This window comes from Mesoplodon bidens, assembly GCF_964165515.1.
Source record: "Mesoplodon bidens genome assembly, chromosome: 6".
Classification (NCBI taxonomy): Eukaryota; Metazoa; Chordata; class Mammalia; order Artiodactyla; family Ziphiidae; genus Mesoplodon; species Mesoplodon bidens.
Window position 1 is genome coordinate 52,981,488 of NC_138162.1, and position 27,781 is coordinate 53,009,268.

Genomic DNA, 27,781 nt, shown 5'->3' on the forward strand with positions numbered 1-27,781 from the left:
CCAACCCCTTTCTTCTTCTTTTTTATTCATTTATTTAATTTTTGGCTGCATTGGGTCTTTGTTGCTGCGCACGGGCTTTCTCTAGTTGCTGAGAGCGGGGTCTACTCTTCATTGCGGTGCGTGGGCTTCTCATTGCGGTGGCTTCTCTTGTTGGGGAGCATTGGCTCTAGGTGCGCGAGCTTCAGTAGTTGTGGCATGTGGGCTCAGTAGTTCTGGCTTGCGGGCTCCAGAGCACAGGCTCAGTAGTTGTGGCGCACAGGCCCAGTTGCTCAGCGGCATGTGGGATCTTCCCGGACCAGGGTTCGAACCCGTGTCCCCTGCATTGGCAGGCAGACTCCCAACCAGTGCACCACCAGGGAAGTCCCAACCCCCTCTCTTCTTGATCAGTCTTTAAATTACTCTTGTCCTGAGGCTAATCTTCTTCAATGCTTTTTCAAAGTACAGCTCTTCTAACGAGGAATCCAAACTGGAAGCTGACAGTCCAGGCTCTCAGTTATCTGACCCCTCTCTTATTGTATCACTATTTCCTACTTTATTAAATCTCAGGAAAAATTTATTCACCTTCTTCCATGTGTAAGCAGAGGGGATTTGGACCTAGATGGGACTAATCCTTGTCCATGCCCCCTCCCCAGGGACAGACAAACCACTGAAATGGGCCTTGCACTAGAGTGAGGTGTGCCTGCACCTCCGCTGAGTCACAAGGTGGGAGGAGCCTGGCTCACCCTTTACCGCCCCTCACCCCGCCAGTAATTATTGGAACTGCTCTGAGCTCATGCTGCCCCCTGGTGGTGCTCCCTTGGTAGGAAAGTGGACTTGGAAGTCAGGCTGCTGAGATTGGATTTCCTTCTACCCTGCTGACTCAGCTTAGGCAACTTTCTTAACCTCTCGAAGCCTCAGTTTCCTTGGCTGTAAAAAGGGACAATAAAATACCTACCTTGCTAGGTTACTCTGCAGGTTGTAGTGAAATAATCCAAGTAAAGTGCCTAGTGACTGGCCTGTTGTAACTGCTCATGTCACTTGCTTTTGTAGCCTACTTACTGCTGCTACAGTTACTGTTGCTGCCATCAGTTTCCTTATTCTTTGGGAAGAACGTCTAAAGAGTTTTCCTCTTTCCTTTGACAGTTAATTCATACTTCAATTGTGGACACGACAGTTGTGTTTCCTCATCGGCTAGGCTTGCCTCACAAAAGATCCCTTAAAAGCCTAGTGGCCGACTACCTGCGGAGAATCATTCAGGATGATGGTAAGAGCCTGCTTGTTCGTGATAAATATCAGGATCCTAAGTCTGACTTGAGTAAACCATGAGGTTCATGGTAAAGGTCTACTGTTTGAAATGCTGCCCTGTGGGTTCTCTTCTTGGGTAGAGAATCCCAAAGCTTCTGCTTAAGTAAAAAGTGTTCCATGCTCACTGCCTGGTATAGTCCTAGATGTTCCACAGGCATCAAAATAGCAATTAAACTGAGACTGGTGACCACATCATGGTTCAGCAAGTTGCCTGACCTTGGAATTCATGCATAAAACTTTTGTTGGGGCTTCCCTGGTGGCGCAGTGGTTGAGAGTCCGCCTGCCGATGCAGGGGACACGGGTTCGTGCCCCGGTCCGGGAGGATCCCACATGCCGCGGAGCGGCTGGGCCCGTGAACCATGGCCGCTGAGCCTGCGCATCCGGAGCCTGTGCTCCGCAATGGGAGAGGCCACAACAGTGAGAGGCCTGCGTATCTCAAAAAAAAAAAAAAAAAACTTTTGTTGGTGTAGATCTAATTCCATTCTAAATTTTGCTGTGTACCTCCTTTCATATGTGATTTTCGTTAAGCCTAAAGAGATTCTAAAATTGTTTGGGTCCAAGTTCTCTCACCCAGGGTAAATAGTGTGCATTGCGTAAGAAGAAGTATAGCTCAAATTCAATACATTCATGCGTGCACTTGCTCTGTAGTGGATTGGTACAGAGGTTTTGCTCTCAGAACTTTTTTTTCTTTTTGGTTTTTCTGATGAAAAATACCCAACATTAAACAAGTTAACCTAATACAACAAGTACAGCCACCAACTATCCTGTTAGTGGCATTGTGATATGCATGAGATATGTGTCTGGCTTGGAATGGAGGTTAGTTACTCTGTACATTTCATGTATACCCATATAGGCCCCACTTTTGCACAAGAGGGAGAAGAAAGTTAATTTTGAGTATGTTAAAATTATGTTATAATGCTGTATGTTTCTACAGATGCTCCGCTGATCATGCCATTTATTGTACAAAATACAGATTTTACTTTATGGTCTTTACTCTTTCATTCTCTGTTTATTAGACACTACGCAATACCATCTTGCAGAAAATCTTTAATTTACATTATCTGCTTTGTTAAAAATATTCATATCTCAAATTCCCAGAAAATGCTCTTATCAAATTTGTAATGTGTTCTACTGAAAACAATCTGGAACCATGGACACAAAAATATTTCACCTAACAAAAAATACCCTATGTAAAACAAAATCTTCGAAAAGCTATATAATACCACAGTTCTCTCAGAATAACACAAGTAAACAATAATATACCATTTTAGAATTGTGGTCCATATGATTTTTCTCATTTAATCTCGGATGTCATTTATTATTTTCACCAGAACTGTAGGCTTGATATTTTGGGTAGATTTCATCTACTTTTTAAAACCATGTCATTTTGTATCTAAGGTCACTCTTTGTCTGGAGAGGTGTACTTTTTCTAGCGTCCCTTATTTCTGGCTTCTTTTTTTTTTTAATTTTTTAATTTTTTTATTATTATTATTATTATTTTTTTTTTGCACTACACGGGCCTCTCACTGCTGTGACTTCTCCCGTTGCGGAGCACAGGCTCCGGACGTGCAGGCTCAGCGGCCATGGCTCACAGGCCCAGCCGCTCCGCGGCATGGGGGATCCTCCCGGACCGGGGCATGAACCCGTGTCCCCTGCATCGGCAGGCGGACTCTCAACCACTGCGCCACCAGGGAAGCCCATTTCTGGCTTCTTGTCAGATCTCTGTCGTTCAGTGGTACCTGTCACTTTGTTGTTGTATCTCCCTGGAAACGAGGTTCATGGAGAAAGTACTGATGTGCTATCCAGTCATAGCAATGTAGTGACCACATGACTGAGGACAGGTTACATAGAGAAAGGGAGATGCTTGTTCATCTGGATTTATGTAAAACATTTCTAAAGCAACCAGTAGGGGTTGTCCTAGGTATGAAATAATGAAATATTGATAAGTGGCCAGTGGTAATTTTGTTTCAAACTCAAGACTTCGTTTTGAGACCATCCGTGGGTAACAGCACAGAGTTGTCTATGTCTAATGTGCTATTTTATATTCTATACTATTTGAAGGTCACAATTCAAGTGAAAATGCAACCGCCTGCATGGAACTGGTACTCTGGAAGGTAAAAGACGACCTGAAAGGAAAGAAGTAACCACTTTGCCCAAGAATATCTTAAACCTCTGCATTGCTTCCGTGACTACTTGGCCTCCACTGCTGGCAGTAGAGTTTGGTCTATAATAACATGAGGTTTCTCCATGCTTTCAAAGAGAAGAGGAGAAGGACAAGCACTGTTGAGGTCTATTTATTACATTTTAAAGGTTAAATTTCCACAGTGATTTCTAAAGTTGTGACTGGGGACGAGCGGGGGAAGGAATTAGGTTTTCTGGAATTTGACTCATCTTTGTAGGCAGTGTACAAATAACAGTGGAAGATGGTTTGAAGTTGAAGTAATGGGTCCAGGACTTTCACAAAGGTCGTTTCTCAGGTTACTTAAATTCCTTTTTCTCTCTAAATACTTAGAACCATTATGCTGCTTGGAGATAGAAACATCTTTACCTAACAAAATTGTAAGTTTTCTTTAGATCATCTATATAGAAACAGAAGTGGAGATTTTCCTCACAAACTATATGGAAGTAAATGTAAACTTTTCAGTGTACTATTAACATAAAAGTTCTGGTCATTTGGCTACTGTGTAATGTGTTTTTAATCTAACTGGTGTATTCTTACTTGATATCAACAACTCACTGATTTTTTTTTTTAAGGCAGTGTCCTATGGCTCTTCTAAACACACTGAAATCTAATCTATATACCCAGTACTGGAATTGTCTAATTCCTTTAAGGCGTTGGTTCTTTCCTTCTTAATTGCTTTTTGATGATGTGGAAACTGGCCCATGGAAATGACATGACTTTATTCAATTTGACTATCGACCTTTGAGTAAGTATGAATCTTTAATATTAATGCTGTTAACATGCTACAAAACTACAAAGGTTTCTCTGCCAATGGTAGGGATGAGACCCAGAGCTGTCAATCGTATGGTCTCTGTGCCAGGAGTAAATTCAAGTTGATGGTGATGATGTGCCCTCAGTAAGAACACCTCAGGTTTGCTGCTTTGGTACTTTGAATTTACAAGTAAATCTTAAGTATCACTGAATTCGTTTTTCTTTTTTCTTTTTAATTATTTATTTTTGGCTGCATTGGGTCTTTGTTGCTGTGCGCGGGTTTTCTTTAGTTGCTGCAGGCGGGGGCTACTCTTCGTTGTTTGCGGTGTGCGGGCGTCTCATTGCGGTGGCTTCTCTTGCTGCAGAGCACGGGCTCTAGGTGCGCAGGCTTCAGTAGTTGTCGCGCACAGGCTTAGTTGCTCCACAGCATGTGGGATCTTCCCAGACCAGGGCTCGAACCCATGTCCCCTGCATTGGCAGGCGGGTTCTTATCCACTCTGCCACCAGGGAAGTCCAGTTCCTTTTTCTTGATACCGTAAGTACTTCCTTAGTCATCTCTTATACTTGACATGAAGTAAATTTGTAATGATGTAAATTTAAAGTATTTTAAATATATGTAATCAAGAAGGTCAGGCTGCTATAGAAAAAGCAGCTGTTATTATGTATTCCAAAGCCACATGCAAAATTTGAAGACATTATCTACATTTTTCAGATCATCCTTGTTCTTGTTCAGTTCCATGTACATGCAAACCAAGAGCTGTCAGGAGTATCTCCACAACATTTGGGTAAAAAGCAAAATGGAACTATTCACATATATATACATATATACACATATATCTATACATATATATGTATAGATAAATAGTGTGTATATATAGTTTATATATATGTGTGTGTATATATGTGTGTGTGTATATATATGTGTGTGTGTATATATATGTGTGTGTGTATATATATATATGTGTGTATATATATATGTGTGTGTGTGTATATATATATATATGTGTATATATATATATATATATATATTTGGACCTACTTTCAATGGCTCTTCATTTGAGCCCCTACTTAGTTGATGCAATAAACGCTGCGACAGCCGTCTTGCTTTTGTTTTGTCTCCACTGCATATGCTGTTGTGGATGAAGAGCGTTTGGGACAAATACAATTTCCTGGTCATTGTTTCTGATGCATAAAGTTGAGCAGATGGCAGGAATATGGAACATTATGCGGTATGGCGAACTGTTAACATTGCAGCACAATTAAAAGGGATTCTAGTTCTAAGCCCTCAGTTCACATGGGAATACTACCAGAGGTGCAAGAAAACAGATTAGACAGTAGGATACTTCTGGAAGACATTTCTAATCTTGTGAGCTTGAGATACGTCTGGTGGCATATACCCACCAACTGCTCTCTGCATATTACCAACAAGGTAGAGGATGATAATTTAAGGTGTTTTTCTCAAAAGTATAATACAGACATTTGGCAATACCTATGAGACACATTCCTGGACAAAATGTGGGTAGGCAAGACATTTATTCACTTACTATATGATCTCAGTGTAGCATGTGCCTACAGTATAAATGGTAAACTCACAAATGATCAAAACTAAAACTTTTTACAATGTGTAATACAGGTAGGGATGTTAATCTGATATGATGTCACATGTCTCCCAAATATAACTAACTAACTCCAAGCTTCCTATTTTAATTTCTTAATAAACACATCAATGTTATCAAAGAAACTAAAACTAAATCCTATTAATTGATCAAACTTATACTTCTCTCAAAGTTCTTAGGCATCTAAGGAACGAGATTTAAATCTGTTTTTCAGGGTTAGCATTCTGGACTGACTTGTGGGCTCTGGAAACACCTGACAAAGTTGTCAAATTATGAAATGAAATTGGGGTGGCTTCCACAGGTGAGGGGGAAATTTTAGAGATAGAAGAAGCTCTTTTATATTGCTTAGGTACAGACTTAAATCCATGTCCTGTAAGAATTCATACATTTCCCCTACTTTTCTCACCTGTGCTATCAGGGTCAGGTTTACAATATTTTCTTCTACACAGCAAGACATAACATCCAATATATAGGTAAATATCAAAAATATCTGGGACAATAATGAGTTATGCACTACAGTAATTGTACTCTCACACCTTCCTGTAAAGTCCATGTTTTTAGAAAAATATATTATTGCATATGAAACCACAGGCATTCTGATTCCAGCACATTCTTACTCAAAATAGTATATATACAGTCCTAATAGAGGGTACTATAGATTCACACACAGGGGTCTTACGGTGAATGTCCCAGACAGACAGCAATCTATATACACGTCCATATTCTATGTCACCTCTCTTGACAGAGACTTGCTTGCTTGGCATCAAGTTCTCAAGGGTCTCTCATGCTGGTGAAGCGAAAACGGAATATACAGCTGAAGATGGTCTGTCCTAGGCTGCTTCTTCGGCAGAACAGTCGATTCCTGCGTAGGTAAACTTCTCATAAAGCGTGGTATTCACGTAGGTCTAGAAGAACAAGAGTGGTTCAGAGACACAAACTGGCTCAGTCCTGCCTCTGCCAGGGGCAGTTACAGTAATACCCCAGTTTCCTTAGCTTGTTTCAACTCAGATGCGGATACTTGGGGGGTAGTTTTCTATCCTTATTCCCTCTGTTGTGTTTAACAACTTTCTTCCTGAAAAGCATCCCCTGACTTCTGCAAGTAGGATTGCTTCCTCTCACCTGTTTCAGTCTCCGGCTTCTCTTTCTCATGGTCTCTCACTGGTCCCTCCTGACACGCCCCACATCCTCTAAGGCCCCTTCCTCTGTCTGCTTCTCACCTCCTGCTGTGTGACCTCACCCACATCTTTGGTTTAATTACCAACTGGGTTTTGATGACGTTCAACATCTACTTCCCTAACCTAGATTTGTCTTTCGAACCTCAGGTCTGTATAGTCAACTACTTTCTAGAAATTTTGATAGAATGCCTGACCCTCCCCATAGTAACCTGTAGACCACGCTATGTTGTCTACCTGCTGTTTGTCCTTGGGCAAGTCACTTTTCACCCTTCTACGTCTGTTTCTTCCTCTATAAAATTAAAGGGTCAGGCTGTATGACTGATGAGATTTAAGATTGCTTCTAGCTCGAATAAGCCAGTTGTATATGTTGTGCTACTGTGTGTGACTGTATCTTATATAGGAATCTTATGTCCTCCAAAATTGTAACTTCCTCAAAGTTGGGTCCACATCCTTATGTCCCTCTAGCACCTAGGGTCATGCTCAGGAGAACCTGTTGACTTGTATCAACTTTTTATTAACCACAATAGACACATGAGGAATTCCACTTAAAGAACCCCTGCTTTGATCTCCATACTCACCTTTCGTTCTTCTAACATCCTGTTTAAGGACACCAGGATCTGGGCAAATGAGGGCCTTTCATAAGGCTTCTCCCGCCAGCATTGTCTCATGAGATCATACCTTTTGAAAACAGTGAAAGGGTTAAGTCTACAACTGTGCTTCAGGCCTGCGCACAGCCAGGTGTAGGGTATGGCAAAAAAGAGAATGTAGCCACCCAACGCATGGTCATCACGCTTAGCCAGCAAAAGACAAAAGTACGGCACCTAGGAAGATTCTGTTAGGCCTCCCATCTCCCCATCCAAGTCCCCTTTCTTCTCCCACTAGATCTAGTGCCTGCTTTAGTTACCACTCCCATGGGATCTTGGTCTCAGCTATTCTGATTATCTGGAAAGAACTGAGTTACATGTCTAGGGCAGCATGTCCCTTGGAATACCACACCTCTCAAAATGTCAGGGTTTTATTTTTTTAAAATGGCCCCATGCTCAAATAAATTTGCAAAATGCCACCCATGGCATCTTCCTCTTAGGGATCGACCCAGAAAAATCTTGAGAAGTCATTCCATTAAAAACAAGCTACCTTTTTAACCAGGTTTAACCTAGAAGCTTCCCAGACATAACTGATCACAGAACTCTGTGTCATTTATTTACGTCTCACACTTTCCACCTAGCTTAGGAAGTGCTGGTCTAAGTCAGTACTTTCTCAAATGTGGCCAGAACTACTTGTTAAAATGCAGATTCCTGGGACGCACCCTAGATGTATAGAATCATGTCTGGGAATGGGGCTCAAGATTTCACATGCTGACCAGGTGACTCAGGGGACCTGTAGTGCACAGAGGGCTCTCAACCATCAGCCTGGGGTGTTAGAGATTCTATCAATAGAACAGTTTGTACTTTAACAGAAGTTTCATAAGGGCTGAAAATATCACTCCTTATGGAATGAATCTCAAAAGATGACATTTTAGGGACTTTGTCCAATGATGGTTCAGGTACATCCAGGTTTTCCCAGGATGGTCTAGTTTTATATCTCTTGTACCATAACAATAACAGCACCCTATTTCACTCTTAGAAGTGGCTTGGTTTGGATGATAAATTACTTGCTCAGCCTAGAGCCTTGCACTCTTCAAATCATGCCAGTTAGGCAGCAACTACATTGGTTAGTTCTGGGAATGGCAACATCGCTAAAGATAATCATTATTCCCCTGAGAAGAATACTTATTCCTGGAAAATAATCCTCATAGAAGTAAGATTTTATGAAGAAAAATCTGTCTTTCTTAATATAACAGCTCTGAAATCTCTGTCCCCAAAGTTAGTCTCAAGGTTTCATACATTTAATTCATGGATAATTTCATGAATTTATTTCAGATCTTTTCTGCCTTTGTTGCCCTTTCTCCTTTCAACCTTAAGATTCAACCAAGAATCATCACCTTAAATTCCTCCTGGATTTCTATGCCTAGAAAGCTGTTATTCCCTGCCCATTGCATCACAGTCTTAGTTTCAAGAACCCCCTTGTTTCTGACTATATGGGGTGTGCATGTGTGCGTGCGTGTGTGCACATATAGGTAAACATACGTGTATGTATCAGATAGCTCCTTCACTAGAGTCAGTCCAAGAAAGGTACAGGGAGAAAGTCAGGATAAAATGGCCCCGGGTGAGGCCTGACTTACACCTCATCATCACAGTTTAGCGGCTTCTCCAATCTGTAGCCCTGGGGCAGCTTCTCGTAGAGTTCTGCACACGTCATCCCACAGTAAGGGGTGCCACCTGGAAGACAGGAAACGGTGCACCCTAAGCCCCCTCGGATGCAGAAGTCAGCATCTCCTGCCCTGAGGCTATACAGCCAAGGGGCTGGGAGAAAGACGGGGTGTGTCAAGCGATGCTGAGCACCCGTGGTGATCTTCCTCCGGAGCAAGCCTACCGCACATCACAGCTGGACTTCGGCTACAGACCGTGCTTTCGTGCGGCCACTCCTTAGTGCAGAGATCCACCACAGTCTCCTTCCTTCTGGTGCTATTCCTCTTCCCCAAGTCTGTCTACACACAGCACGTCTATTGTACCAATGACATGGATCTTTTTCCTAATTGGAAGTCTGTATTTATGTTATGCAATTCCTATTTTATCTATCAATGTTAATTAGAAAAGCAATACATGTTTACTGTGGAAAATACAAAAAATAATGCAGAAAAAAACTACATTTTAAAAAATCCTTCTGTGTGGTCCTCCCAGTTTTTTTCATGTGTAATATTTATAAAACCGGGATTATGGGAATTTTTTCTGGTTTTTGGCATGCACATTTTCACGTGGTATTAAATGGCCTTAGAAAATGTGACTTTTCATAATATACTGTCTTCAAGTTGTAGAAGTAAACTTATGACAGCTCTGTGACATCTGTGCACAAGCAGAGACAACTCAGAATGAAGTTCTTGACCACCAGGTTATTAGTATTAAATATGACATTAAACACAGGGCTTTCATAAAGAGAACCATGGGAATAAACACACTCAAACATGGAAACCCGTAAGGTTCTTTTCCCAAGTGGCGTCTGTTGGCACTGAGTACACGTTACCCATGAGATTATACGGTAAAGGAGTCCGGGAGGGGCCCACTCGCTTTGCCTAGAGCCTCACCTGGTAGGTAGACATGGATACTCACCTAAGCTAACAATCTCCCATAGTAACACGCCATAGGACCATCTGCAGAGGAACAAAAGAGAAACCAATAACCAGCACGTATGTTGCCCAGTCAACTTTCTGCCCAGAAAGCCAGGGCGACTAAGCCTAGGTCAGAAAAGGAAAAGTTACATGTCTGTTTCCTAGGCTAGGGCCTTGCACACAGCATGCATTTATCTCCTCTTCGGCCAGTGGAAGGATTATAACAGGGAAAGAGTGTTAGCTCTGCCAGAGCTCCCACTCGCTTTAGGTAGCGAATGCAAGGTGGAAAGCTGGAAAGCAGGAGATTCTAAGCCAGACAGACCTATGTCAGATCCCATCTCTGCCACCTGATACTTGTGTGACCTGAGACAAGTGACTAGAACTCCTGAGGCCTCTTAGTGTATTCTTCCAAAAGTGAGGACACCAATTTCTTAAAGTTATGCAGAGATGATGTGAGATAACATATAAAGGCACACACTGAAGACACAGGAACACTCGGGGCCTCAGTTCTTCCTCCTGAAAAGAGGGAACCTGAGCAAGAGGGCTCAGGCCTCAATCCCAACCCTTCCTTCCCCCGCCAGCCTGAGACTTGTCATGCAGGCTGCAAGCAGAGATGGTTCCCACTGTGTCTGTCTGCTTTCCATCCCTGCCACCTCTGATCCCCAGCAGCTACTGTGGGGCCACCTCCTCTGATCTAGGTCCTCGTGCTGAGGTCAGTCTGGGGAGTGGAGCCATGGGAAGGCTGGGATGCCCCTTGCTCCTCTGGAGATGAGGGATTCACCACTTGAGGTCACTCCTCGACATGCAGAAAGAAACCCAAAGCCTGCCACCAGGGAAAACTGTCCCCTCTGTGGCTTCATTTAGTCTGTGATTTCCTGGGATTAGTGATTAGCTTTATTCCCCAGACGGATACAATATTTCTGCTTCTCTTTAAAACCTCTGTCAAATGGATATTTTTCTGGGACAAAAAAAGAAAAAAAAATCCCTCAGCAGTGAGAGGCTTTACTTACACGTCACTGTTGGTTGTATACACGCTGTAATTTAGTGACTCGATCGCCATCCAGCGCACGGGGAGCCGTCCCTGGAGAGAACGAGGTGAGATGCCGCTTAGGCTGGACAGGGCCCCTTCCCAAGGCTCGCCGCTGGCGTGAAGCTGGGACTCACCCAAGTCCCCGGGGAGGTCCCCAGACAGAAGGCGTGGCAGACTCAGGAACTGTTTTGCACATGTCCCACCCACAAGTGTGCTTTTAAATTCAAAGACTTGCAAATTGTGTGAGTCCCACTTACCTCAAGGGGCCCCTACCACAGTTTCACATAAAGAAAAATAACGATGTGTGCAGACGTGTGTGTGTGGATGTGTGTGTCCTTTCGCTAGTCACTCAGTTATTCCCTTTGTGGCTGTCAGAGGCACTCAGAGGTGTGAAAGGAGAGACAGGCCTAGGAAGTAAGCTGTAATGCAGGAAAGGCTAAAGTGATGGGAGGAGACCGCGTGTGCCTGGAGGGGATTGTGCAGGAGTTTCCAGAGGAGGGGACACATGAGTTCGGTTCTGTAAGATGTGTAGGCACCATCAGGTGTATGGGGGAGGAAAGAGCATTTCAGGCCAAAGGGAAGAGTATGCCCGTGATTCACAGAGAAGGTGATGACTTCTAGCCAGTGCCACGTGCATTGGGTTTGGAGACAGGATGAGAGACACTTGCCCACCCTTTGGGTGCCTGGCCCCGACTCCCTCCAGGTTTGCCCCATTTCTTGGCTTATTGAGTCCAGGCTGGGGAAAATGAGATGTGGACTGGAAAATGTGAAGTTTGACTTCTGAGTTTTATTCCTAGTTTCCTCAAATTTGCTATGAATTTGGGTTCCTTTCCTCTCGACCCACCCCAGGAATACATGAACCCTACTGAGAGATGGATCCCTCCCTCCCAGAGATCTGTCCAAGCTCTAACAGTGGCATTTCAGCTTACATTAGCCAGTGGGTGGGGCAAAATCAGGAGTATTTAGGGGATCTTTCTCAGCCCCCCTCAAAACCAGAGCAGGCATTCTCCCAGACTCCCCTTCCATGAGACCAGCCCCGACCTGGATCCCAAGGATTATTCCTGAATGTGAAATTCTCTCCCAGTTCTGTATTTACTGGCACTATTTTGAAGCTCTTTCTGACCATAAATCCCAAATGGTTGTCCTGTACTTTAAGGTTTAAATATAAAAGTATCCTTTCTCAAAAAAGATCCATGGTTGCTAGGGGTGGGGTCGGATCTGGGGTCTGAATAGGCAGAAAACAGGATTTTTAGGGCGGTGAAAATGTGTAAGATACCATAATGAAGGACATAGGTCCTTATAAATTTCTCCAAACCCATAGAATGTACAACACCGGGAGTGAGCTTTGATGTAAACTATAAACTTTGGGTGATTATGGCATGTCAATGCAGGTCCATTGGCTGTAACAAAGGTACCTCTGTGGCAGAGGATGTTGATGATGGGGGAGGGTATGCATGTGTGGGGTAGGGAGTATATGGGAAATCGCTGTGCCTTCCTCTCCATTTTGTTGTGAACCTAAAACTGCTCTAAAAAAAAATAGTCTTCTTTTAAAAAAGGATCCTTTCTCACATCTACATCTTCAGTGTTCTCCTCAACATCCACGCCTCCCTTCTCTCTATGTCCACCCCACCCCATCTGTCACCTGTTTTTCTCTCTTCCCCTTCACAGCTATGGAACGGAAAGAGTTGTCTCCATTTCCTGTTGGGTCTTTGCTCTCATTTACTCCCAACCAGCTGACCTCTGACCTCGTACCTCCTAATGACTGATTTCCATGCACACTTCTTCCTTTCTGTTTTATTTGACTGCTTTTGGATCTGCCCACATGTGTCTGTCCCTACTGCTATCACCTTGGTGCAGGCCACCATCATCTCCTGCCTGATGAAACCACCACCTCTCCACGGATCTCCCAGCCTCTAGTTTCACCCCGATGACCTGTTCTCCACACCACAATCACTCTAAATGGCAAGTACAACCATGTGGTTCCCTTCCTTAAAGTTCTTTAATGTCCCAAGATCCCCAATGCTTAGATGAGTCCCCAAATCCTTAGCTGGCATCCAAAGCTCTTCAGGACCTTATCCCCACTTGCGTTTTAACTCCAACCTTGCATTTTATTTTTTACTTATGGCCTTCCACAAGCATACACTCTTTTCCATAGTTACAATCACAGTGAACCTAACCATTCTGGAACTTTCCACACTCCCTTGGAAAGTCCCAGCCTTGCATTTTAACTCTCCCTTTTTTCTGCATCACACTCCAGCCATACTGAATTACTTAATGGCCAAAGGTTCCATGCTTTCCTTTGCCTCTCGATTTTTATATATACCACATCCTCCAGGTCATCCACTTCATTCTGACATCTCCAATATCTATTTGACATTTACTGTAAAGCTTCAGTGTGCTTCCTCTGAGTTCCCATGGCACTGGCACTTTCCTCATCCTCAGCCTCATCCACTGTGACGATTGTTCATTATGGGTCTCTGAGCTCTTTGAAGGAGAACACTGTGTCTGAATTATATTATCCCCAAACCTAGCACAAGCATGAAACATTATAGTAATAAATAAATCCATGCTGACGGGATCGATATATTAATCAATGATAGTAAAACCCCAAATCACTTAAGTACGTTAGTTTGCTACACTTCCAGTATTAGCATCGCCTGGGGGAATTTAAAAAAAAAAACTGATGCAGGATGCCCTCCCCAGAATAACTGAATCAGAATATCTAAGCCATAGGACTCAGCATCTGTATTTTTTTTAATTTCCCCGGACGACTCTAGGTACAATAGGAATTGAATCTCTGACTTAAATAATAGGCCAGAGAAAGTGGCTCCTCTGCCCTCTGGTGGTGTCTTGCTATACTGCACCCTTCTTGCCGGGAGCTTGCTCCTCTCCAGTCCCTTCTCTTTTCTTCCCCTACCCTCACCCTGTCCTTTTCCTCCCCAGACCCCATGCTGCCACTGCACACTTTGCCCTTCCACTGGGAGATAGACTTGAGCCCTACCTGTGCTCCGCCCCTCTAAGCACTCCTCCTAAGCTCCCCAATATACAGAAATCCCTACCCTTGATGAAATGTCGAGCAAACCAACCTTAGCTTTGGGGGCCTAAGGAAAGCAACCAAATAAAATGCGTGGATTACGGGGCTAACCTGTGTTAACCTCTCTTGCCCCTCATCTGGGGCAAACCCCCGCCCCGCCCACTCCAGAGTGAAGGAAGGAGAGGGATTCTGTGATGGAGATAAGAGGATTCTAAGGAGGATGCTCCCAGGAGGAGTGGGGAGAGCCAGAGTAGATGGGTGAGTGGTGGTAGGTCCTGCTTCTTTAAGACCAGCCCAGCTCCTTCCCAGAGAAAAGTCTGCTTTGAGTGGGGCAAATCTGAAGAGTTTAGGGGAAAAAAAAATATTGCCTGGAAACCAGCCCTCAGGGAGGCATCTCTGGCTTCCAAAAAGTGCTGATGTTAATAAGTATACAGGACCAGGGGCATGGTGGTCTCTAAGAACCAAAGGAGACTAACTTCAAAACCTCATCCAAAAAGAGAGTGGGAAGTTCCAAAGTGGTTAGGTTCACTGTGATTGTAACTATGGAAAAGAATGTATGCCTGTGGAAGGCCATAAGTAAAGAATAAAATAAATTAATCGTGTCCAGGTTGTGAACTGTGGACCATTTCCTCTTGAAAGCATTCTTGAGTATTATTTCTGTGTTATCTTGTCAGTAACTAAAATAAGTATATTGAAGAGAAAGGAAACCTGAGCTTGAGGATAAACACAGAAGCCTGAGCCTTGCTAGGAGGCAATTTGGTACCCACAAAAGTAAAAGGACCCTCTATATGTTATAAGAACTGGAGTCATCCCAAGAAAGCTGAGCCCAGGTAATGCTGGGAGAGCCAGGCCAGTGGAGTGGACCTACCCAACACGTGCAAAGACTACAGGGTGTGTCACCCCCAACGCCCTACATTGCCCACCCGCTCAGGGAAAGCAGAGGGTGGTGGCATGTTGTCGGCACAGCACTAATGTCCAGGAATGTGGCATGTCCAGGGCTTTATGATTCTAGGGTGGACAAAAGTAGCAGAATGAGTCCAGCTTCTCTCTTCTAACACTGTGGTGAGGTTCTCCCAGGAGCTTGTATTTGAAGATAAAATATGAATGTTTAGGAGACTAGGTATCATTAGGTGAAAGTGGATTTGATTGGGGCTTGAAGAGTGAGCAGAGAACTTTTGGCAAAGAGGGAAATTTTGTATGAGCATTTAGAAGTTATGAGTTTCTCTCTAGAGCATCCTTGTGATTTAGGAACCTCATTAATTGATTTCCTTGATGTTTTAGAAGGTATATTAAGTGTCTTTTCCCCCCTCCTAAGTTTGCTGTGCAAAAGGGGACTGTGGGAGCTCTCCAGAGGTTTCTGAGTGAGACCAGACCTCAGGGTCTGGGCTGGATGTAGACCTGAGTCCCTGCAGCACTAGGCTTGCACGTTCAATTACTTGGCCACATGTGACAGGGCCTTCTTCATTGGTAAATGTCGACCCTCCAGTCATTTTAGGAATCAAAAATGAGAAAGGATGTTTGCTGGGCCAGGGCATTATCCAATGGGGAAAATGGTCAGAGGCCTCAGTCATCACAGAAAGATGGTATTCTAAGAGAAACAACATCAGGAGAGGGAGGGGTGCCCCAGAAAGGATCTCATCAGTGTCTGTTCTGAACTTACCATCGTCTTTTTCACATACACTTCTTGACCTCGGGACAATCCAAAATCGGCTATTTTGGCTACATAGTTTTCACCAACTAAAATGTTCCTGGCAGCCAGGTCCCTGTGAATAAACTGAAATTTAAAAAAAAAATCATGTATTTTCAGCATCGCATTTGCTTTTTCACTCCATTTTGTTTCTTGCGTAGGGGCAAGAGCTTTGGGAAACAGAGAGGTCAGTGTGAAAAGGGGTTTTCAAAAGTCACCAGAATCCAGTTCCCTTAAAGTTCCTCTCCTAAATGCTCAGTGAGTGGATTCTGCCAAATGACCCACATGTCTCTGGAGGAGCAACCTGGAAGAAAAACCAGGTCATGAAATCTTCCAGTTGCCGTGAATGGCCTCTGCTACTATGCATTATTTAGAGCCACACCAAGCTTAGATCGGTGAAGGCACCTCACCAAATATACATGATAAGAGTCACTAGATAAACATACCGTCAGTGTTGGGCATTAACTTCTATATAAAGAGATGACATATTAGCAAAGATATGAAAGTTAGAAGATTGTAAGAAGGAATTAAGGAAGAGACAGCGACCAAAAACAAATGTACAAACTTATCTAAACTCTGATTCCAGAGAGACTTTCAGAGGAAAGATGTCCAAAGCAAGATCCTCAGGACGAACCTGTTTTTGGCTCAAGTAGTCCATTCCCCGGGCCACATCTGCTGCAAAGTGGAGGAGCTGCTGGGAGGACAGCGTGGAGGCGGTGCTGTTAGCGATGGCGAACGCAGGGTCCGTCTCCAGCACGCGGCTCTTGCGCAGGAAGTCAAGGAGGTTGCCGTGGGGGGCATACTCGATGGCCAGGTACAGGTAGCCTGGGCAGGAAGGGAGACAGCACCACTTTATCGGTAACCCTAAGCTGCCGTGATATTTCTGAGATGTGCTATGATTCTCAGGAACCGCTTATACACCTCTGTTTTATCGTAAAGTTACACACCTAGTGGTACCGACCTCGGTAATGCTGGGGCCAGGAGGAAGACAAGTGACATCATTCCTGCAATACTTAAAGTGCTTGCTCTCAGGGTTCCCCTCCCCACCTCTACCAAACATAGAGGGCTTCCTGTCACCTACTCGGTGACACTAGTAGAATGAAATCAAAGCATTTGCTTCCAGACGATCTAAGACAGCTAGTCCACATCACCTGTCATTTTTTTATTCAATCAATATTGAATATCAAGAACCTAATATGAGCCAGGCATGTTATTCCAGTATGAATCTAGCTTTTTTTTTTTTTTTTTTTTTTTTTTTTGTGGTACGAGGGCCTCTCACTGTTGCGGCCCCTCCCGCTGTGGAGCACAGGCTCCGGATGCGCAGGCTCAGCGGCCATGGCTCACGGGCCCAGCCGCTCCGCGGCATGTGGGATCTTCCCAGACCGGGGCACGAACCCGTGTCCCCTGCATCGGCAGACGGACTCCCAACCACTGCGCCACCAGGGAAGCCCGAGGTTATATTTTTTTAATCAAAAAACAATGATAAAATATCCATAGCAGAAGAGGACCCACACCAGGTAACTTTCTCTCTCTCCTGCCTTCTGCTCCTCCCTAAAATCTGGAATAAGTCACTATATTGCTGAGTAGGTCACTAGTCAGCAGAGCCTAGTGTCAGGGATTGCATTTTTGCTTACAGAAACCAGAAAACTCAACCTTTTAGGAAAAAAATAAAACAAAATAGTTCCTAGAGGAAACTATGGTGCAGTGTCTTATTTTTATTCCAAATTGCTTTCTCCTTTTCCCTTTTTAATAAAATGTAAGCTGCTTTGATAAAAACATTGATCTTTGGAGCCAATGAAAAGTAAAGTGGTTTTACTGTCTTTTAAAGGTGAATTATTTGGTCTTTTTTTAATGTTGAAGGAATTTAAACTTCAAAGATATTCTAAGGAAGTGAAATTCTCAAAAATTAAAAAAATCTAGCACTGAATCCTGTTGTACTATAAGGAAAGATATACTTCAATTCTGGTATGAATGTGCTTTCTCACTTCTTTACTGAATTATAAATTTTAAGAGCCAACCAATAATGTGACGATAGAGCAAAATATTAAAAGATATACATTCTTCTGTTGTTGTCGGTTTCTTTTTTTTTTTTTAACTTTCATTTACTGCTGTCCCATGCTGATTACTGTTCTCAGGAAATAGCTCAAAAATAAATGTCATTACTTCATTATCTAACCTAAGAGACATGATCTGGCTTTCAGAATTACACCCTTATTGGATCACAGAATGATACATTGTTTGAAGTACCAGTATTTTTAGTTTAATAAATTGAGGAAAAGGAAGGAGTCTCTTTTCCATTGTTGGTATTTGTGCTGCAAAGTCAACAAGAGGTTGTCAAGTCTGTAAATAATTACTGTGTGGAGCTTTTTTGTTGGAGCAAATTTTTCCACGAGAAATTAAGATTAAGCATAGATTTAGACCTACAAACCCAGGTAGCAAGCAGAGGTAAAGCCATGAAAGATTTCTTGTTACCTACTCATTCACAGCTAATTACATGCATTACAATAGGAAATACTCAATAAATACTTGAATTAATAATGTAAGTTGGACTTAAGAGTATGTGTGACATAGGATAGTTGTAAAACTTCAGTGTTATTGTACAGGACATTGTTTTGGATAAAAACAAAGTATTGATACTATTAGATATAAGCTTATTATTATTATTTTAACCTAAGCATCACCAGTGCTTTCACATTACAGTAGATTAATGGCATTCACAGATTTAACATTCAGAATATCAGTTCCTTGGGTTTGGAGGGAAAATGAAAAGGTAGGCAACTAACAAGAACCAATCTACTTCACTCTTCCTGGTGCTGAGGGCTGCCTCAATCCACTTAGTAGTAGCTGAGAAAACCTCTGGATTAGCAAAGGTGGAGGCATGTAGGAGCCATGGATATTTTGGGGCAGTACTAGCTGAACCACATCAGAGGCCAAAAGATTCAGCCTTGGGATCTACCTTCAAAAAGGTACTAAATCTCAGCATGATCTATTAATGGGACCAGACATTCAGACTGAAACTGCAACTTAAAAAAAAGTAGATAACAATCTTAGATGACTGTCTTTCCTAATTTCAATATGGAATGTGCCTGTTTTAAAAAAAAAAATCTGGCAGGAAAGACAGGAAAAGAACATCTTACCACGATGTTCACACGCTCCCAAGAGATTGATGATGTTTGGGTGGTGTCCAAGTTTACAAAGCACCTCCAGTTCCCCAGCGAAGTCCCTGTGGTCATCTTTGGAAGCATATTCTGGGAAGAAAGTAAAGAGTAGTGATCCCTTTCTGTTACACCTCTTCAGAAACAACTGTCCCCCCTCTGCTTCCCAGAACCTTCAGGTACACTCAGCCACCATTAGGTCTGGAAAACTGTATAGAAATCAGAGATGACTATAATGCAGATGCTTCTTTATTGTTGGGGGCTGTCCTGTACAAAGTAGGATGTTTGGCTGCACCTCTGACCTGACCCACTAGATACCAGTAGCCCAACTGAAAATGTATCCAGAAATCACCAAATGTCCCCCCTGGGGGAAAAATCACCCCTGCTTGAGAACCACTGCTCTGAAGTTTTCCTGTTGAAGCTCTCAAATATCCAGGGAAATGATTTGGTCGAGATGGAGCTGCATCCATTCTTAGACTCTGGCTCTCCCAGCTAACTCTACCGTCCAGAGACAAATATGCTCAGGGATAAAAACAAAGTTGTAGTGAAACATCAGCAGTAGTGTACACACCTTGCTTTATTATAATAACTTTACTTTTTTCATAAACCAGTCCTACTGAAAAAATTCAAATCTCAATGTCATTTTCATAGAAGTTGCTTGGTAGTCAGGAAACAGTTGCATTTATTTCTGTTCCTTTCATTCCATCTGTCCGCTAGCACTTTGATCAGAGGGAGAACCACCAGTCAGGCTGAAGAGAAAGCTCTTTGGCTGATGCACAACTGGCTGATCAGCCTTGAGTCAGTGACAGTATGCTATTATGGCTTTTTGAAGAAATAACATTGGGGGAAAGGGTGAGAAGGGAGCTGGTAGCCATGTGAATGCCTGAACATGCTTGGAAATTATGGGAATGTTTCATATGGGCTAAGGGTACCCATAAGGCTGATAAGTAGGCAATTCCAAGTCGAGGACCCTGTTTATACCACAGGGACCTGAGGGTCAATACCTTGGAAGCATTTAAAAAGCAAAGCTCTTTATAATAAGGTTGTCAGTAGCTGCCCTCTTTGCATGCATGATTTTTCCTGCAAAAATTGTCTGCCCTGGTGCCCTGTTAAGCTATTCTACCTCTTCACATGGGCATGAGATAGACAATCAGCTCAGGTCAGATGCCAATAAAAACTGATGCTACAAAGTTCTACACCCTCTCTCCTCTCACTATTTTTACTGCTTCCTAAAGCTCCCTGTAACTAAAGTAGCAAAATGAAAAAGGGATTTCTGGATGCTAAGCAAGGGGTGTGTGTGTGTGTGTGTGTGTGTGTGTGTGTGTGTGTGGTTTGAAACATTACTGTCTCTAAGCATAAATAATACTGTGTTTATTTTGTTTTGTTCATTTTCTGACATAGTGTTTTCTAGCAATGTGGAAAACAGCGATGATTTAAAAAGATTTAGGGTTAATTGTCATCTTAGGCTTAATATTGCAGTCAAAAAGAAGGAAAACCCATCAGCAACCTCAGAGAGTCCTTACAATGGAGCTGCCCAATGCAACTAGTAATTACATTGCTGGCTCTAATACGCCACTTTTCAAGCCTGTGTGCTGTAAAAGCAACAGTGCAGCTTCGCAATCAAGTCATTTCTAAACTGCCATTTCACCCGCAAGAGAAGACAGCTAGTATTGCCAGGGAACAAGTCATTCTGCTTTCTCAGAAGATCTGATTAAATGGATAGGCCCCAAGCAGTCTTTTTTTCTTTTTCTTCCCCCAAGCAGTCTTGAACACAACTGGAAAAGATCTAGTTCCTGTGACCATACATCAAGGGTTTTCAAACTTGAGTGTACAGAAGAGCCACTGAGCAAGCTTAAAAACATAGATTTTTCATGCACCATCCCAGAAATTAGAATACAGTAGAACCATGAGAAGGAGAAACCCAAGTAGATGCATTTCTAACAATATTTCTAGGAATGTTGATGCAGATAATCCATGAAGATAGTGGTTTGCCAAGTGTGGTCTCCCAAGCCTCAGAATCAGCATCACATGGGAACTAATTAGAAATCCAAGTTCTCTGGCCCTGCGCCAGACTTACTGTATCAGAAACTGTGGGGTGGAGCTGAAGAATCTGGTTTTTTAACAAGCCTTCCAGGTGATTCGGATGCATGCTCAATTTTGAGGACCACTGGATTAAGAAAAATAATGCTCCCCCAAAGTCAGCAGGGTATGACAGAGAATCTGTATTCTCACATCCCAAGGAATCAAGACAGTGGTATCTAAATAGCTTATGCCTTCATGTTTACACCCTGACCCTCAAAGGAAACATCACCTTCAGTTGCACATAACAGCTCTATCTGACACCACGCCAACTTTTTCTTTAAAGAGCGTAAGACCTTAGAGGAAAGATTCAACAGGAAGTCAAGCTGTCCCCCGACCCTAATAAAATGCTGACTCGAGCAGTCCAAGCACTGACCTTTCATTCTCTTGATGGCAGCGTCCATCCGTAACCCATCCTTCTTGATGCGAGCTTTCAGAACCTGGCCAAAATTACCCTCCCCAATCACATCTTGAAATTTGATGTCATTCCAGTCAAGCACTGGATAAATTGTAGGATCTGGGTTGTTTTTGGCCTTCCTGTTCAGGGCCAGAGTTCCTGAGTTGAACTGCACAGCTGGTTCTTCCCGCTAGAAAAATAATGGTTTTGTGTCAGGATTTTTCGTAATTTTAAGGTACATAATACCTCCTGATTTGTACCCACACTGGGTGAAAAAAGAAATACTGTATCCAATTCTAGAATGAAAACGGAAATAGGGTTCATTGAACAGGCCCACTCAGATGAAGTAGCTGCCTATAGAGCTGCATGGGCACGATCACAGGCCTCAGTGGCAAAGCACGCCACAATCAATTAGTTATGTCTGCAGAGGTGAGGGAGGGGAGGATAACAGCATGTATGCCACGAAATAGCATATTCCTGAGTTAGTCACACTTGAGTTTCTACTCTGCTGTGGAATGAGCAGGCGTTGAGTTCTGATCTGGAGAAGAACTCAGAGATCGATATGAGTCAATCACAGGACACACCTCTGTGAGAGCTTTGTTTCCTAGCGTCATCTTGGTCTATTCTTGGCTCTTACTCAACTTGTCCTAAAGCTCAGAATCTCTCAAGCCCACTCTGGCACAGACACTGGCCCCAAGATGACTGATGCTTAGAGTAAAACCCAACAGGGTGTCTCCTTTTCTCCTGAGTTTCAGTGGCTGCTGATGGTATCAGAACAAAGCATCAGTAGTACCATGATGCGCTCTAGCACTCTCTACCACCTTGTTGGTCCTTCCTCTACAGGGACAGCCTGAGTTGAGCCAGCTCTGGCAAGGAGTCGGATTACAGAGCTTCCCTTGTTCTGTACTGGAGGGAATCTCAGGGACTCATGTACAGGAAGGTATACTTCATTTGGAATATGTAATTGTACTCAATGTTTCATATACAGAATCAATAAAGTTGGGTACAGATTAATTTTACAGGGCTTGAAACCACAAACTAGAGAAATGTTCAGGCTGTAGTATAGCAAAGGACTCAAATGGGGTGCCTATAGGTAAAGTATGATTTTCTAAACTTTTTACTGGTCAAAATTCCTAGATGAAAGAAAGAGGCCGTGCCAAGCACCATGAACTATGGCTGCAGACCGAAGGGTGCACAGGAATGGAGATACACACGTATAGGTAATCCATACATATAGGAGGGATAATAGAATTGAAAGAGATATTAGAAGTACAAAATGGAAACTGGAAACAGGGAAACGTGGGGAACACTGGTCTAGTGCAAATCTTCATTACCTATCACTCTGAGGTCTGGTTACCCTTCTGCCATTCATTACCAAAAATGTTCAGTTCTTTATATTACAAGATTACCCTTGCTGGTGACTTATTACTAGTATGACTGTATTCTCTTTCTGATGGGGCAGTAGTCCTGCTTTAGGCTTGGTTTCCTGCATACTTATTAAGAGCAGCCTTTTCACTCTTAGAATTGTTCTGATTTGGACAAGAAATTATATAGTCATGCTATTTATCTCCCATTTCATAATGGAAGACAAAGAAAAGACGAAACTTGCCTAAGGGAAATATTTGCTTTACAGGTAAAATTTTTGACCCACGTCTTTAAAATGAAGGTTCTGCATATATGTGGAATTGCACTTATTACTATTAGGAAGATGAGACATACCACGTTTTGGAAGGCTTGGGCCATTCTTCTTTGGACGTTTGCCCTCTTCAACTGCAACATGATCAGAAAGGCCAACAGCACCGTCAGGCAGGTCATTCCCGCTGAGCCAAGGATGGCAATCAGCAGCATCTTCCCGCTTCCGAGGTCTGCTGGGGCTGTGCCGGAGAACACAGGAGAAGGAGCAGGTTAGTCTAGGTAGAGAGAGAGGCCAAGACCATCTGCAGGAGAAGTCACAGTGTAATGGGAAAGTAATGGCAGCCTGAGCCCAGCCTGAGCCCTGCTAGGTGACCTTGGGCTACTCATTTATTTTCTGGAACTCAGTGGAGATGAGTCTGACTCACAGGGCTGTTATAAGTTCAAAGAAATGTGCAAAAGACCTTTTTAAATGGCAACATGCTAATCACTAATTGTTGTCCTTTGTTCAACTTTCACTTCCAAGTACAGGCCCAAGCAGATGAATATTATCAAGTAATAGTGAGAATGACTAACTAGATCTATGACTTTGGGTAAGTGACTAAACCTCCCTGCACAATTTAACCACCTAGAAAAGCTTTAAAGCTCTGCAACTCTAAGGAGCATAGCGTCTGTAAGATATTTGGCTTTGGCTTTTTTCTTGTTTTAAAGAGCTAATGGAGATTTTCTTACTAGGCACTCTGATCTGAAGTGCCAGATGCAAGGCCTCTGCATGAAGCACCCTGTGAACAACTGAAACTAGACGAAGCACAAAGGAAAACAAAACAAAACAAAACAAAAAGACAATCTGCAAAACCTCTGAAAAAAAAGCCTCTGCACCTCTAGCTCTTGTGGAGGTTGGCATCTTCAGTGGAGGCTCCTATTGCAGGGGGACCTTCAAGATGGTGGAGGAGTAAGATATAGAGATCACCTTCCTCCCCACAAATACATCAAAAATACATCTACATGTGGAACAACTCCTACAGAACACGTACTGAACGCTGGCAGAAGACCTCACACTTCCCAAAAGGCAAGAAAATCCCCCCCATACCTGACCACGTGGCTGACAGGGTCTTGGTGCTCTGGCCTGGTGTGAGGCCTGAGCCTCTGAGGTGGGAGAGCCGAGTTCAGGATATTGGACCACCAGAGACTGCCTGGCCCCACGTAATATCAATTGGCAAGAGCTCTCCCAGAGATCTCCATCTCAACGCTAAGACCCAGCTCCACCCAACAGCCAACAAGCTCCAGTGCTTGACGCCCCATGCCAAACAACTAGCAAGACAGGAACACAACACAACCCATTAGGAAAGAGGCTGCCTAAAATCATACTAAGTTCACAGACACCAGAAAACACACCACTGAACATGGCCCTGCCCAACAGAAAGACAAGATCCAGCCTCATCCACCAGAACACAGGCACCAGTCCCCTACACCAGGAAGCCTACACAAGCCACTGACCCAACCTCACCCACTGTGGGCAGACACCAAAAAAAACCAGGAACTACGAATGTGCAGCCTGTGAAAAGGAGACCCCAAAAACAGTAAGTTAAGCAAAATGAGAAGACAGAGAAATATGCAGCAGATGTAGGAACAAGGTAAAAACCCACCATACCAAACAAATGAAGAGGAAATAGGCAGTCTACCTGAAAAAGAAGTCAGAGGAATAATAGTAAAGATGATCCAAAATCTTGGAAATAGAATGGAGAAAATACAGGAAACGTTTAACCAGGACCTAGAAGAACTAAAGGGCAAGCAAACAATGCTGAACAACACAATAAATGAAATTAAAAATACTCTAGAAGGAATCAATAGCAGAATAACTGAGGCAGAAGAATGGGTAAGTGTCCTGGAAGATAAAATAGTGGAAATAACTACCACAGAGCAGAATAAAGAAAAAAGAATGAAAAGAATTGAGGACAGTCTCAGAGACCTCTGGGACAACATTAAATGCACCAACATTTGAATTATAGGGGTCCCAGAAGAAGAAGAGAAAAAGAAAGGGTCTGAGAAAATATTTGAAAAGATTACAGTTGAAAACTTCCCTAACATGGGAAAGGAAATAAGTCCAGGAAGTGCAGAGAGTCCCATACAGGATAAAGCCAAGGAGAAACATGCCAAGACACATATTAATCAAACTATCAAAAATTAAATACAAAGAAAAATTATGAAAAGCAGCAAGGGAAAAGCAACAAATAACATACGAGGGAATCCCCATAAGGTTAACAGCTGATCTTTCAGCAGAAACTCTGCAGGCCAGCAGGGAGTGGCAAGACATATTTAAGTGATGAAAGTGAAAAACCTACAACCAAGATTACTCTACCTAGCAAGGATCTCATTCAGATTCAACAGAGAAATTAAAACCTTTACAGACAAGCAAAAGCTAAGAGAATTCAGCACCACCAAACCAGCTCTACAACAAATGCTAAAGGAACTTCTCTAGGCAGGAAATACAAGAGAAGGAAAGACCTACGAAAACAAACTCAAAACAACTAAGAAAATGGTAATAGGAACATACATACTGATAATTTCCTTAAAAGTAAATGGATTAAATGCTCCAACCAAAAGACACAGACTGGCTGAATGGATACAAAAACAAGACCTGTATGTATGCTGTCTACAAGAGACCCACTTCAGACCTAGGGACACATACAGACTGAAAGTGAGGGGATGGAAAAAGATATTCCATGCAAATGGAAAGCAAAAGAAACCTGGAGTAGCAATTCTCATATCAGACAAAATAGACTTTAAAATAAAGACTATTCCAAGAGACAACGAAGGACACTACATAATGATCAAGGGATCAATCCAAGAAGAAGATATAACAACTGTAAATATTTATGCATCCAACATAGGAGCACCTCAATACACAAGGCAAATGCTAACAGCCATAAAAGGGGAAATGGACAGTCACAATTTAATAGTAGGGGACTTTAACACCCCACTTTCACCAATGGACAGGTCATCCAGAATGAAAATAAAGAAGGAAACACAAGCTTTAAATGACACATTAGACAAGATGGACTTAATTGATATTTATAAGAGATTCCATCCAATAAAAACAGAATACACTTTCTTTTCAAGGGCTCATGGAACATTCTCCAGGATAGATCATATCTTGGGTCACAAATTGAGCCTTGGTAAATTTAAGAAAACTGAAATCATATCAAGTATCTTTTCTGAGCACAACACGATGAGACTAGATATCAATTACAGGGAAAAAACTGTAAAAAATACAAACATATGGAGGCTAAACAATACACTACTAAATAACCAAGACATCATTGAAGAAATCAAAGAGAAAATCAAAAAGTACCTAGAAACAAATGACAATGAAAACACGATGACCCAAAACCTATGGGATGCAGCAAAAGCAGTTCTAAGAGGGAAGTTTACAGCAATACAATACTACCTGAAGAAACTAAAAAAATCTCAAATAAACAACCTAATCTTACAACTAAAGCAATGAGAGAAAGAAGAACAAAAAAAAAACCCTCAAAATTAGCAGAGGAAAAGAAATCATAAAGATCAGATCAGAAATAAATGAAAAAGAAATGAAGGAAATGATAGCAAAGATCAATAAAACTAAAAGCGGGTTCTTTGAGAAGATAAACAAAATTAATAAACCATTAGCCAGACTCATCAAGAAGAAAGGGAGAAGACTCAAATCAATAGAATTAGAAATGAAAAAGAGGTAACAACTGACACTGCAGAAATACAAAGGATCATGAGAGATTACTACAAGCAACTATGTGAATAAAATGGACAACCTGGAAGAAATGGACAAATTCTTAGAATAGCACAATCTTCTGAGACTGAACCAGGAAGAAATGGAAAGTATAAACAGACCAATCACAAGCACTGAAATTGAAACTGTGATTAAAGATCTTCCAACAAACAAACGCCCAGGACCAGATGGCTTCACAGGAGAATTCTATCAAACATTTAGAGAAGAGCTAACACCTATCCTTCTCAAACTCTTCCAAAATATAGCAGAGGGAGAAACACTCCGAAACTCATTCTAGGACACCACCATCAGCCTGATACCAAAACCAGGCAAAGATGTCGCAAAGAAAGGAAACTACAGGCCAATATCACTGATGAACATAGATGCAAATCTCCTCAACAAAATACTAGCAAACAGAATCCAACAGCACATTAAAAGGATCACACACCATGATCAAGTGGGGTTTATCCCAGGAATGCAAGGATTCTTCAATATATGCAAATCAATCAATGTGATACACCATATTAACAAATTGAAGGAGAAAAACCATATGATCATCTCAATAGATGCAGAAAAAGCTTTTGACAAAATTCAACACCTATTTATGATAAAAACTCTCCATAAAGAGGCATAGAGGGAACCTACCTCAACATAATAAAGGCCATATATGAAAAACCCACAGCCAATACCATCCTTAATGGTGGAAAATTGAAACCATTTCCACTAAGATCAGGAAAAAGACAAGGTTGCCCACTCTCACCACTATTATTCAACATTGTTTTGGAATTTTTA

The 27,781-nt window shown here is 42.5% G+C and overlaps 2 protein-coding genes across 4 annotated transcripts in view; one reads left to right on the top strand and one right to left on the bottom strand.

Annotated features, from left to right (window-relative positions):
* The window catches only part of LOC308619474 (uncharacterized protein), a 47,898-nt gene extending 42,851 nt beyond the window's left edge, over positions 1-5,047 (top strand). For 2 of the 3 annotated variants that reach the window (XR_014016187.1, XR_014016189.1), the window contains 2 exons: positions 1,123-1,243; positions 3,346-5,047. The gene's annotated coding sequence lies outside the window, so the exon portion shown is untranslated. The remainder of the gene's footprint in view (positions 1-1,122; positions 1,244-3,345) is intronic. The other variant, XR_014016188.1, reaches the window with a different exon arrangement.
* Positions 5,048-5,730: 683 nt separating this feature from the next.
* Positions 5,731-27,781, bottom strand: part of LOC308619283 (angiopoietin-1 receptor-like) — a gene marked incomplete at its 5' end in the record, with an annotated part of 141,965 nt that continues 119,914 nt past the window's right edge. The window contains 11 exons of the mRNA XM_081237907.1: positions 5,731-6,737; positions 7,586-7,685; positions 9,229-9,325; positions 10,214-10,254; positions 11,223-11,293; positions 15,937-16,050; positions 16,598-16,788; positions 19,101-19,211; positions 21,574-21,784; positions 23,314-23,468; positions 23,959-24,024. Of these exons, the coding sequence (XP_081094033.1) occupies positions 6,663-6,737; positions 7,586-7,685; positions 9,229-9,325; positions 10,214-10,254; positions 11,223-11,293; positions 15,937-16,050; positions 16,598-16,788; positions 19,101-19,211; positions 21,574-21,784; positions 23,314-23,468; positions 23,959-24,024 (1,232 nt within the window). The 3' untranslated portion in view covers positions 5,731-6,662. The remainder of the gene's footprint in view (positions 6,738-7,585; positions 7,686-9,228; positions 9,326-10,213; positions 10,255-11,222; positions 11,294-15,936; positions 16,051-16,597; positions 16,789-19,100; positions 19,212-21,573; positions 21,785-23,313; positions 23,469-23,958; positions 24,025-27,781) is intronic.